The following is a 12704-nucleotide window of genomic DNA, read 5'->3' as shown; positions in this document are numbered from 1 at the left end:
TAAGCAAAGACTTGAATACAGCCACAAAATGAATGGAAGAAGAAATAAACAAGGGGCTTTGAAAATCCCCATAAACTGGATAGTTCACCACAAAATCTACATATAGACATTAAAATCCTTACATGGAAGGTGTCATTACCAGGTTGGGGTGTATTCCTTTTTTTTCATTGAGTCCTTCCTCCCGCTGCCAAAAAATAGGTGCAGTAACTTCCTACAATAAATGTATTTCTCCATACGACACCTTTAATGAAGCACAGAAAGATAAAATGATTAAGAGCAACAATAGAGTACCATTAAAGCAATGAAGTAAGGGTGGATTTTATACATATGAAATTGTTTTTATCTAATACTTTTACTATTTGTTCTATAGTTTGTTTTATATATGTGTTTCAAAAGCCAAGCTATGTAGTCAATGAATTTGTGCAATATGAGCAGAAAAAAACATTATATTGGCACAAGCACGATAAGTAGATCAATATTATTTACATTATGTATATAATAATCAGCAGTACATAATTTGAAAATGCCAAAAAGTCACTTACCATAACTAAAGTTTCAATTTCATTCTTCAGCCAATGCAAATTGTCAGAAATTGCTGATTGTCAACAAAACAACTAATGGCATTGTTGTTGAGGTATGAACTGAGACAGACATGTACATTCAGGTTCATTGCACCTGTAGCCGGTTGGACTATGGTTTTCTAAGATTAAAACTAAATGTGACCCACATTTAAAAGGTGGCATATGCATGCCACAAATGGCTCTCAGTTGTTTGTGATTATGTGGGCCATTTACCTCAATGCCCGAGGGGATAAACATGCAAAATTCTCTCTTATTGTCAAGGTATAGCAAAACGTGAAAAGTGAAAATTAGGTCCAAATGCAAAAGTTCATAGTTATCTCGAGTATGTGCAAGTATAACATTTAGTAAGTAATGGAGTTATTGTTAAACAGTAATATTTCTTTTCATCTGTAAGTTAAACAAGTTCACTATGTGAAGCAAATGAGGATAAAAACATTCCAGTGACACAGCACTGAGCATCCTCACTTGCCATTCACTTTGAAAGATTAAGTTGGAGTAAAATGAATTACATCATGACTTTCAATGGTTGGTAACAGTTGCCTATTGAAAACTACTGGGCTTACAACGCACACATTCCATAGTGACAGGCAAGTCTCAAAATAGCAAGCGGGAAAGCTTTCCAGAAGGGACAAGAACTCAAAGGTCAAGAGATCACAGCCTGGCACTTAGACAGAAAGGGAGTATTTCATGATGAGGAGAATGAACACCAAATCACATGCGGAAAAAAGCAACTTGTGGATGAGAAGAGAAAAATATAATTGCTTTCAAAATAAAGCTAGCATGTATAGTTTATGCATTGTGTGTCAGAGTAATTACCAGAGCTTTGGGAACTTCATTGTATATGTCAGCTGTTGAGGAATAATAATAACTTGAAGCAGGACAGAATCTATGGACGGCTTACTGTACAGACAGGGGCTTTTCAATGGCCAGACTCCAACTGATGTGGATGCCACAGTGTCGTGTTTCAGAGGACAACAGATACAGGCAGCACAATGCAGCCATTGATTAAATACTTTCCTATTTATCCGCCTTTGCACAATAAATCCGCTCGTGGCTCCAGTCTTGCTTCTGAGATTATCTCCAAAGATGAACCCCACTTCAAAACTGCACTGCAAGCTAAGCCTTAGTTTCTAGCTAGGCTATGTTATGCTGTTTTAAAACTTTATATATCAGTACATAACTGACTTAATTGACATATACAGTGTCCTTTCAGCAATCTTTATTATGTGGTTGTATGATAACAATTATAGTAAGTCCAACCTAAATTGTTGGGTAATGTTACACATGAAAATGAAGCAACTGAGCCTTCTGTTTTGGTATTGTTCAGTCATTAACATGAAGTGGCTCATCTTCATCTTCCTCTTATCCTTTTGCTCCTCTTTGGAGGCAATCACTGATGCCGAATTTAGGAGCACATCTTGAATCCAGAATTTGACCTAAAGAGATAAAGAGAAAGAACTGACAGTATAGAGGAAAAATATGAAGACAAGTATGCAAATGCATAAACAAATGTATCATTAGGGGAATTGATAAATAACAATAATAATAATAATAATAATAATAAAATTACTATTTCAATGGCACTTTTATTAATAAAGTTACAAAGTAAAAACAACAATAAAATCTACATCAAATTCATGTATTGGTATTACTGCAATCTCAGTCAATTAAAAGACAAAGAAATTACTGCAATATATGGGACAGTATGTTATGAAATGATACACACTTCCTGTCATTTTCTCCTTTTATATTCAAAATGTTGGTTATATGTTACCTCTTTACTGCTGCAGTCAGACAACAAAGTGTAAAATGGGAAAAGAGCCCTCAGCGAAACCTTGAACCAGTTGAATGACCATCACTGTCTTACAGTCAGCGTACGCCCAACTCAAGGTCCTTGAATGTCAGAATCAGAATCAGAGATACTTTATTGATCCCCAGGGGGAAATTATACAATGTAAACATAAGACTCTTTAAGCCCACTGCCATTTGGGTTTCGGACGTTACCTAGCAGATCTGATTTACTGGCACTACCTCTGAGACGTGATGAATGGGGGCCATTCCACTGCCATTAACCAGTTGTAGTCATCTGTGCTCACATCATGCTGCTGTAGTTTACTCCAGCAGGCACCTATTGTGATGCACTCAAATATTAATGCAAGACAGCTGATTTATCAAAATATACTTGATTGCTATTGAGAATCATGTGAATCTATTTTGATGGCAATGCGAAAATCTGCTCTTCAGTTGATAAAAGGATGAACTTAATTAGCACTGATTATGCTATTGTGCTGTTGTGTAATTACAAGCTATGAGGATGATTAGATGACGATGATGATGAGTAAAATGATTTTGAATACACAAACAAGATAAAAAGCAGATAACAAAAACATTAAGTCTCATCAAGACTTTGAATCGATGGGGATCAAAAGTGAGATCTCAAAGCTGCGAAATTGGAAAAATGCAAATGTATTTGTCAGACAGCAGCTGCAAAGGAATGACGGACTGCCATATGATTATTATTGGAAATTACATTATTGGACTTCTAATGATAATCACTGCGATTGATTATCATTCTCTCTTTAGATGTGACATACGTTTACCGGGAGCAAAGAAGTGGCTTAACTACTGATGACAAACCCAGCTGAATGAATGATCCAATTACCCACTTACAATTATAACTGCACTGCCATAACTAATCAGTATGCATGCTGATGATGATATAACAATCTTACTTGCGGAGCATGAAAGAGATCTGGAAAAGATGCTTAATGTTGTGGCTGAATGGTGCCAGACGTGGAGACCAGTAGAGTACATTTCAGGCAGCATTTAGATGCAAGAAGTGCAGCTACTTTTAATCTCTGTAATATTCATGATGTTCGGCACAAATTGCTCCGTATGTATATGGAACAAACATCGTCTGTTGATGTTTGGCACAAACATAAATCACAAACATGTTTTATGATGAAAAACAAACAGAGTGTAGAGCCTTATGTGAAGCAGAATTGAACCCAAAGTCAAAGATCTCTGGGTGCGCAGTCAAGTTCAGGTACATTACCATTAGTTGTAGGAGCAGGCAGGTGTAATGGTCTCCATAAGAAGCAAATACTTTGTTTGTTATGTGATTTAGGTGAGATTGAAAAGGAAGTCCATTTCATTGTTGTTCATTATAGGATGATTTAAGGACTACACTTTTTAGTAAAATGTCCTTAATTTGAGTTCTTCTGGTTGGATTTTAGTTATGTATGACAAGTGTTTCACTACTGTAACAGTATTTTTGGTGTCTTATAATGTGCATGACACAGTAAATAACACAACTAACTAACTAATTAAAATGTATCTATTCAATAAAACTGTTCCATCACAAGAAGAATGAGTCAGCATGTGTTAAACTGAACGTAAAAGCAGGTACCAAAGTCAACCTCGGATGAGGCTTCTCAAAGTTCTCAAAGAGGTTTCCATCTTGAAGTCTCCTCCATGTGTAGTTACTCCATCCAGTAAAGCTCAAGTTACAAGAGATGCCTGACAAGCCTCCATTTCCATTCAATCCCAGATGTCTTTTTTCCCTCCACTGGTCACCCCTTAAACCACACCCATGAAGGATAAAACTGTGAGGGTCGCAAGCCCCACCAGCCACTGGATCCAGACTTGGCCAACAAAGCACAACCCTCATCCACTTCAAGTGAGACAAAGAGCTACTATGGAAGGAGGCCAGAGCCGTGCTGTGGCTCCATCCTACCTAGGATGGTCCATCTTTAACACTTTGTGCTGTTGCCTGCCTCTGGGGATAGCCGCTATCATCTGCTCCTGCAAGGTAGGTAGCGTTTCCAGAACATCAAACTTTTTTTTTTATCTTCATCTGCTGCTTTCTACTCCTGTATTCCAAGATATACCCTAAACCTATTCAAACCATTTTTAGTGTTTTGCAATATTGTACATTTTGTGAATACATTTTCTCTAGAAAAAAAAATGCATGCAAATTGAAACTAATTCTGATACTTGTTTATTAAAGGCACAAAATGCTAATGCTCTTGGAGAATCAGCTACAGCCGTGGAGGCATCAAGGACAGCCAAGATCCTAAATGTCGTTGGGCTTGTCTGTGGAATCATTTTGATCATCATTATCATCGCTCTCAAAGTCACTCACGAACAGTAGAGTGACATTGAAGGTGCCTGTTTTTGCTGGCAGAGGTGTTGAAATCAGCAACGCTTTTGTTAAAATAACAATGTTCCCTTCCTCCACGCACAGGACAACAAAATAGAAACAGATGTCTGTGTTTTTGCGCACACACACGTTTGTCTGGGTTCCTCTTTGAATCAAGTGGTCATAAACACATCCCAGGAATGCCATTATAATACACTGCCTGTGGTGGTAAAAGCCAAAAATGATGAGAAAGCTGTTTCTAGTTTACAATGGAAGACTTGTTTTGTTGTTTTGTTTGAAAAAAATAAACACTGCAACATGAATGTTTTTGTGATCAGTTATTACAAAATAATTAAAATGATGTCGGAAATAATGTTCACTGATGAGGGGAAAAAAAACAACTAACTAAAGAAAAAAGTTGGGATGCAAAAACATTTGCCGCACAAAATAAATGTAAAAAAGAGAAACATGATAAGAGCTGAAGAGAGTTCATGCACAAAACCAACAATTGAGTTTACTTTAGCAGCAGTGTCTCTCCTTTCTACAACTAAAACAAGAGCAGTAAACTAAAGTGGATACCAAACTTTTCATTGACTAAACAAAAAAGTTGTAGTTGTTTCAACATTCATACTTTATCTTACCTCAATACAAAACAAAGCATAATAGCCTTGCATCTTGACTCAAAAAAATGTAAATTAACGTAATTTGTTCAGCTCATCTAGTTTGACAAATTGATGCAAACAAAAATTGTGGACTGATTAAAGGTAACACTAAACATTAAGATGAAACTGGAAACGTTTTCAGGTTGGAAAACATCAGCTTTGAGGTTAGTGGGAATTAGGGATCAGGTCAGGATGAAAGTCATGGTTACTCACTGAAATCCAAAAACAATAAATGTAACAGTGAGTAAGTACGGTGTTCCTCATACTGTATCATATAATCATTTACCTGGAAGGACCATGATTTTAAGGATGTAGTGAACCTTTTTGATGAGCTCTATACATTTCCTCTAATAATCTGATAAAGGTTAGTACATTGTCCAGCTCTCATGAGCTTCTTGTTGAACACTTCCGTTTGCATGACTTCTCTGAACTGATATAATATTGTGAAAAACATAGGATTTTGAGACATGGTGGCAACATTTTGTTGTTTTTATTTCTTAAATGGATTTTAAAAATGTTATTTTTACATGCACACCAATATGGAGTCTCCATATATGTTTAGCCAGTCTGGTTTTCGCCTTTCTCTGTGGCTTCAGAGCTCTTCTCTCTCAAAAGTCCTTCAAGATGGGACAACAGAGACGTTTCTCTGTGCTTCCTCTGAAGTTGCTCAACTTCCTGCTCCCATAATAACAAACAGACACACAACGAGAGACATGCAAGGTGGCTCTGGTTAATCTCTGACTCACAAATATTGTCCAGCAACTCTTGCACAAAACTGACAGACATATAAAATAATGAACTATCGGGCTTCTACCTGAACAATCTGAAAGAAGTTAAAATAACAGCTAACGTGTGAACCGTGTTTGAAAATGATCATGGTTAGAGGGAATATTCTGTTCTTACATCTTCAGACATCAATCCTCTGCTCGGTTTGTGGAGCCTGTGAAGCAAGGTGGCGGCATGAGAGTCTGACAGAGTCCCATTTAGGTTTCCTGAAGGGGCCTCTTGGTCCTGAAACCAACCACACAAATTGGCTTCCTGTTCAGAGGGGGGCCTGCCCAATCTGGCCTGAAACAGCTCCCCCAGACATGCCTGCAGTATCTGTGATATAAAATTAAACAAAATAACAAAATACAAATTAATGTCGTAGTTGAAAATCTGAAGCTAAAATTGAAACCAAAATGTACTCTCACAACTACAATATTTTCCGAAACCGTTAATGATTCATGCACACTTCGAGTGTTTGTCTGTACCTTGAAGAAAAGCCTCTGGAAGGCAGGACTGGAGTCAGAGCTCATGTCTTTCATTTTGACATGGGACAGACAGTGAAGCAGCAGCAGAGAGAAGCCTCCAACTGACTGGAGCCTCTGGCGACGGACAAATAGCGTCTCCTCTGCCTCCTGTCAACAGAGCGGTCATTCACACGCATCTGAGAGTTATTTTCCCCACATTGCAAGGAAATTAAAGGATTAGTTTCACATATTAGTCTTATGAGTAACTGGAATATACAAAAGAGCCGCTGAGAGTGCAAGAAGAGGAGTGCCTACTTCAACATCTCCAACATCTGCTGGAGTGCTTGTTTGCACTTAACAAGGATAGATTATAATGTCTCCCATTAAATGCACTAAATTCTACATAACAGCTAGAGTTGTACTTTATGTAATAAATTATATGTACTATTATGGATTAAGCTACTCAAGATAATAAAGTAGTTGAAAACAGCCCCACCTTTACGAGCTGTAACATTAGTGATGCTACACATTAATGCATCACTAATTATAATCCAATGATGTAATATATTATTATTCTGAAATGGGTCATTCTGCATAAAGAGTACTTTTACTTTTAGTATATTTTGATGCTATTACTTTTGAATGCAGGACTTTTGTAATGCTCCTTTTCTTTAATCTTCTTCCACAACTGGAAATAGGGATACAGTGTACTTCAGATATTGCAAACTCTTAATTTAAAGCCTGTGTTGCCTGGCCATGGGGCGAAAGGGTTGCCAACAGTCTGCAGCTGGTTTCCTCCTTCAGTTAGGAAGTGGGAATCTCTTTGAACTCTAAAGGACTCTGAAACAGCAAAACCTTCCCCAGAACAAACTTTATAACCCTGAACCCATTCAGGGAAGCTGAAGTTTGTGGAATTGCTGGTTATTTACTCATTTGAGGGCTCTTTTAGTCTGACCTCTCTCTCCCCTGTGAGCAGAGGGAGGTGAAGAGAGACAGAGTCATTTGTGTCCAGAGATCAGCGGGGCCGAACAGGATGTTCTATAAAGGCTTTCACTGGTGGGACTGTTAGCTGAATTGCCCCTTCAGCATTAGTGAGGGCTCCAAAAAGATGTAAACAGCAGATGGACACAGCAAGCTGCTATTGTGGTGTTGCCTGAGCTTTAATATTCAGGTACTGAGGAAGTTTGGTCAGAGTGGTTTGTTCTACTATCCCCTACATTCTGCTGCATTTAATACTATTCTCGTATTTTCTCCTCTCTAATCACAATTTTGACAGAAAGTCTCATTTACAATTATCATGGTGGTATTCAGCGGTAAAAGTATTCCATTACAACTAAAAGTCCTGCACTCAAAATGTTACTCAAGCAGAATGTTATTTGAATAAATAGATATGCTCTATGTATGTTATTTATGTTATTAATGATATTGGATTATCATTACTGATGCATTAACATGTAAGCAGAATTTTAATGTTGCACCTGGTCGCAGTGGAGCTAATCCCAAACATTTTACAGACTGTTGAGTACTTTAATGTAGTTTCATGTATTGTACTTTATAAGCTGATGTTATCGTTTGTATATAAAATACTAATTTTGTAAAGTAACTAGTAGCTACAGCTGTCAGATAAATGTAGTGGAGTAGAAGTACATTATTTCCCACTGAAATGTAATGAATAAGTAGCATACATTGAAACCTTAGTAGTTAGTTACTTTCCACCACTGACAGTATCACAGTTTGTTTAGCACAAACCTTATCCACTGGATCTAGTTCAGTACTTTTCTGATGTTGAATGGTGTTGAACAGATCGTGTTCACATTCAAAATCTATAATGGTTCCTCTCAACACAGTCAAACCAGCTGAGGGAACCAGATAAGCTGCAGGTACTAACACTCTCCAACTATATGGCAACAAATAAACACTCCACCCATGTTTATCCTGGATCTGTACTGCAGATATTTATCTATCAACAGAATACATTATGACAGGCCAAAATCCAAGCAGGCATGCAATCTAATACCAACACGATCACAAAGCCCTCATAGGGCTGAACTTGAGAATACCACTAATATGCTTTAGAGTCGAAGTAGAAGTTCCTAAAAAAGGGAGGGGGGACAATAGGGATGTTACAGAGAAAGCACATAATGTTCTCTAAATGGACTTCAGCAGGAGAGGAAAATCTGAAGTAAATCCTGGGATTTGATGGTCTCAAGTGAACCAGCACTTTTTCACTACTTGCTGGTTCAAACTTAGACAGATTCTTTGAGGAGCACTGTTATCTGTGGACAGCATGCTTACAGCACAACCATTCTTGATGACTAATCTTCAGACAACCTGCTGCTTCAGTGTGTGAAATGCTTTGATGCTTAAGCTTCCAGATACTGAAGCTAAAAACTAATCTCTACAGCTTGCTTGGTTTTCAGATTATCTTATCTCCAGACCTCAGCATGTTACAGTGAAAACTGCTTTCACACTCTTTTCACAAAAACAGGTGGGGAGCAGCATTATCACCCTTCACACAACCAATTGGAAGTACAGCCGGGCAATATGTCATCTTCAAACATTCTGTGATATTGGAAGACATCCATATCTAAGGTATTTCGGGGGTTTCATTTAATATTCATTGTCTATGTTATTGTTTTAGGTGTATCACTTGTGACTTAACAAATATCTAAAAATACTGTACAAATATCTATCTATCACACACTGTTACTGGAAAACATAAAGAAAATCTCAAATTACACTTACACTACACAGTTTACCTGATAAAAGAAGGAATTTCTGAAGGCGTTGTTGGAGTAGTTGTTGTTTGGGAGACTAGCTGCTATCTGAAGTGAAATGTCTGGAGTCTGTTGGAAAAGAGAACAACAATCCAAGCTTTTACTTTACTACAATATGCCTACTGAAGCTCGGCTTAAAGCTCCAGAGCTCTCACACCAAAGCCAAGTCACTTTTGGTCTTTAACTGGGATACATGGACAGTTGGAGTCAGGTGGTTCATAAGAAATGAAAATCTAAAAGATAGCTCAAAAACCCTCAAAATCAACACAATAAAAATAATTAAAAAAATCAATAGTCAGCTAGGCTGAAAGTAAGATTTGTTTGCCTGTGAAGTTTGGCACCAACCAGTTTTAGATTGTGCAATGTGTGCATCAGGAATAGTCCGTGCTGGTAGACCAGGAACTCTCTGGGGTTAAGGACTGACGGGTCCAAGGGGATCAGCTCTCCCTCACATTCCCACTGAGCATCAAGGACGTCTACGAAACTCTTACCTCTGTCTGAACAAAACACAGAAAACAACAGGCCATTAATTACCCTTCTGTCATTGCTACAAACTTGTCATCTTTTGGCAAAATTCAAATTTCTAATGAAATATGTGATTTGTGTTGAACTGCACTTGATGCAGGACCGTGCTTGACCACTTGTTTGTGAGGGAACATGAATGTTTGTACCAAATTTCATGAAGTTGTCAAGACATTTCAAATGTCAAACTCACGGTGGCATTAGAGTAAATATCAGGGGATCGCCAAAGTCAGTAGGCTGCATCCTCTGAGGAACGTGAATGTCTGTACAAAATTTCAAGGCAATCCATCGAATATTCGTCGAGATACTTCAGTCTGGAACAAAGTGGTGGACCAACATTTCCATCCCTCGAGTAACTCCACTAGTGTGACTAATAAAAACAAAAGCTGTTTCTTGATAGTTACACCAGGATCTATTTTTTGCCACATTATTTGACAGCGTCTGAAAGTCATTTAATCAAATCCCGAGTCCCTGACGCCAAACAAACTAACATATGCCGGAACACTTGAGGTTCAGAAAAAGTCTACCATCTGGCCTTCGCCAAGGCTCTGGAGAACAAGAAAATAAGAGCAGTTAACATGCCGGCTGTGCTGAAATCTAAAAAAGGTTGCAATCTGCCATTTTCACAACAGTACACAACCACATAATGGGACCCTTATTCAGTATTCATAAATATAAAAAAAAAATACTTACAGAAATCAAGCCTATATTCTAGTTTTCTCCAGTTAGGTTTGATTTGGGGAGAAAATATCTGTGTGTGTGTGTGTGTTATGCTTGATTGTCTCTGAATACCCGGTGATTGTGCTGTCTACAGGTGTCGCATCGACCTACCAGTGAGCTCTCCTCTAAGAAGCCCCGCCCCACAGGCCCAGCCCTTCAGCTGCAGCTCCACCTGCTTCAGCAGCTGGAACAGAGGAGAGAGCTCCAGCAGCTGGGTCCACTCCTCTTCTGGGGAATAAAAGCAACATGGATTGAGAAATTAATGTGACATACCACATGTCACACGTTCTAACTATGGATTATTTTACGTCATGGTGTTACCTGGAATTGTGGGGACAGAGATGTGCGCAGGCAGAGCAAACTCTTTCAACGGCTGGCTCTCTGTTAGGAAATCAAGATTAAAACGATTCATTATTATAGACCTTTTTCTCAGCAGACATTGACATTTGACATGTCACAGTAGGAAAATCACAGGTGTAAATAATAACTTTAATGAGGGCTGAATTCCATTTAGCTGCATCCATTTCAGGGTTTTGGTATTGTGCATGGTGGTTTAATGTGAGACACTTGAATGGAATGGAGCCATTGTTAATGTTTTACAGGCATTATGTGCAGGACTATTTCTTGGTGAGGTGCAGTGACTTCCTGGAGTCTCTACTGGTTGCCTGGCAACTTTAAATTTCCTCTATGTGGATATATCTTCGTGTCCTTTGCCAAAAGTCTATTACCAGACTCTAGAGAATGTGCAATTGAAGCATTGAAGCAGAGCACAGCACAAAACAACACAGGGTGAAAGGGGTCTTGCATTCAGTACTACTATATAATTTGTGCTTCGCCTCACCCTGGGAGTGAATGCCAGAGGACGCAGTGTGTCTTTGTGAGTTGTGGGTCGGTGCTGAGCTGGCCTGCAGACCCGTGTCCTGGGATTGAGCTAAATTGACAGGCTCCCTCAAAGACTGGGTGGAGACGCCTTCAGAAACACAAACTGTCAGAGACCTATTAAACACCGTACGCCAGAGATCAAGCTCTCTCTCCTCAAGCAGCTGTGAGGCTTTTTTTGTAAAGTAAGTTCTCTACAGACCCAAGACACATTATTTTGAGGTAATGCGCTTTATTTTAGAGGGCTAAAGGGTTTTGATAGAAACATGAACTATTTATGTTTTTTCGTTGTAAAACTTTCCCTAATGGTTTCTGTACCTGCCATATATAAACTATGACAAATCATTATCACCACATAATGATCACTGATCGAGAACATTAAAGAAACAGAACAACACCCTGGAGCTATCAATTTCTTACTCTAGGACACATCAACATGGTGAATCCTTACCAATACAGTGGCTGTTTCCCTTCTCACTGCTCTATCCTGCTGCATTTTAACAATGAACATATTTCACAATATTTCTACGCATTATGTGTGCAGACACTCAGACATGTTATCACAAGGCTCGAGTGGCTTAAACAGCACATACCTTTCACCACAGGCACAGAGGCTGTCCAGACTCTGGAGGCTAACTCCAACCCACACGCCTGCTTTGTTGACAAACCTGAAACATGTCAAAACATCAAACTTAAGGGATAAGCCTGGCAATATTATATATTTTGCTTATTGTCAACAAATCCCATGAAAAGACCAAAACCAACAATGAATCGACCCTAGTGACCAGTATTGTCTGTTTTAGTCCAAGCCTGGTGTACCATAGCCAATTATTCTGGGCCAAAAAGCTCCATTGTTTTTCAAAAACTATTTAAAAAACCTAAATGAGCCCACTGAGTGCCATATCCCTCCATTACAATGAACATGGGTACTGTAAAAGAGTCAATCCCCAGTACACTGCCCTGCTGGTGTAAATACTCACTAAAGCACCAAATGTGTATTTATCCACGACTTAAAATGCACTATTTGATCCTGTTTAATGTAATGTTTGCTAAAAATCTACAGTGGCCAGCTTTTTTGGAAAATGAATTAGCCTAATTTGAAAATGAAAAAAGCTTCAGGTCTTTTGAAGAGACCATGGAGCTTGGTTTTGTTTTTTTCATGGGATTTGTTGACAATAAGACACACCAGC

General features: G+C 38.5%; 1 protein-coding gene across 1 annotated transcript; it reads left to right on the top strand.

Annotated features, from left to right (window-relative positions):
• The first annotated feature begins 4233 nt into the window (after positions 1 to 4233).
• Positions 4234 to 5045, top strand: LOC139285836 (dispanin subfamily A member 2b-like). Its single transcript, XM_070906502.1, has 2 exons — positions 4234 to 4392; positions 4591 to 5045. The coding sequence occupies exons 1-2, from the start codon at positions 4279 to 4281 to the stop codon at positions 4732 to 4734; spliced, it is 258 nt and encodes an 85-aa protein (XP_070762603.1). The 5' UTR covers positions 4234 to 4278; the 3' UTR covers positions 4735 to 5045.
• Positions 5046 to 12704: the final 7659 nt, after the last annotated feature.

This window comes from Enoplosus armatus, chromosome 5 (genome assembly GCF_043641665.1).
Source record: "Enoplosus armatus isolate fEnoArm2 chromosome 5, fEnoArm2.hap1, whole genome shotgun sequence".
Classification (NCBI taxonomy): Eukaryota; Metazoa; Chordata; class Actinopteri; order Centrarchiformes; family Enoplosidae; genus Enoplosus; species Enoplosus armatus.
Note: the sequence above shows the minus strand (reverse complement) of the source record. Positions and strands in the feature narration are given on the sequence as shown.

Excerpts from the sequence above, each read along its gene's own strand:
- LOC139285836 (XM_070906502.1), top strand. The coding sequence starts at position 4,279 with ATGGAAGGAGGCCAGAGCCGTGCTGTGGCTCCATCCTACCTAGGATGG. Across the intron at positions 4,393-4,590 it reads CTATCATCTGCTCCTGCAAG|GCACAAAATGCTAATGCTCT; the intron begins GTAGGTAGCGTT and ends TGTTTATTAAAG.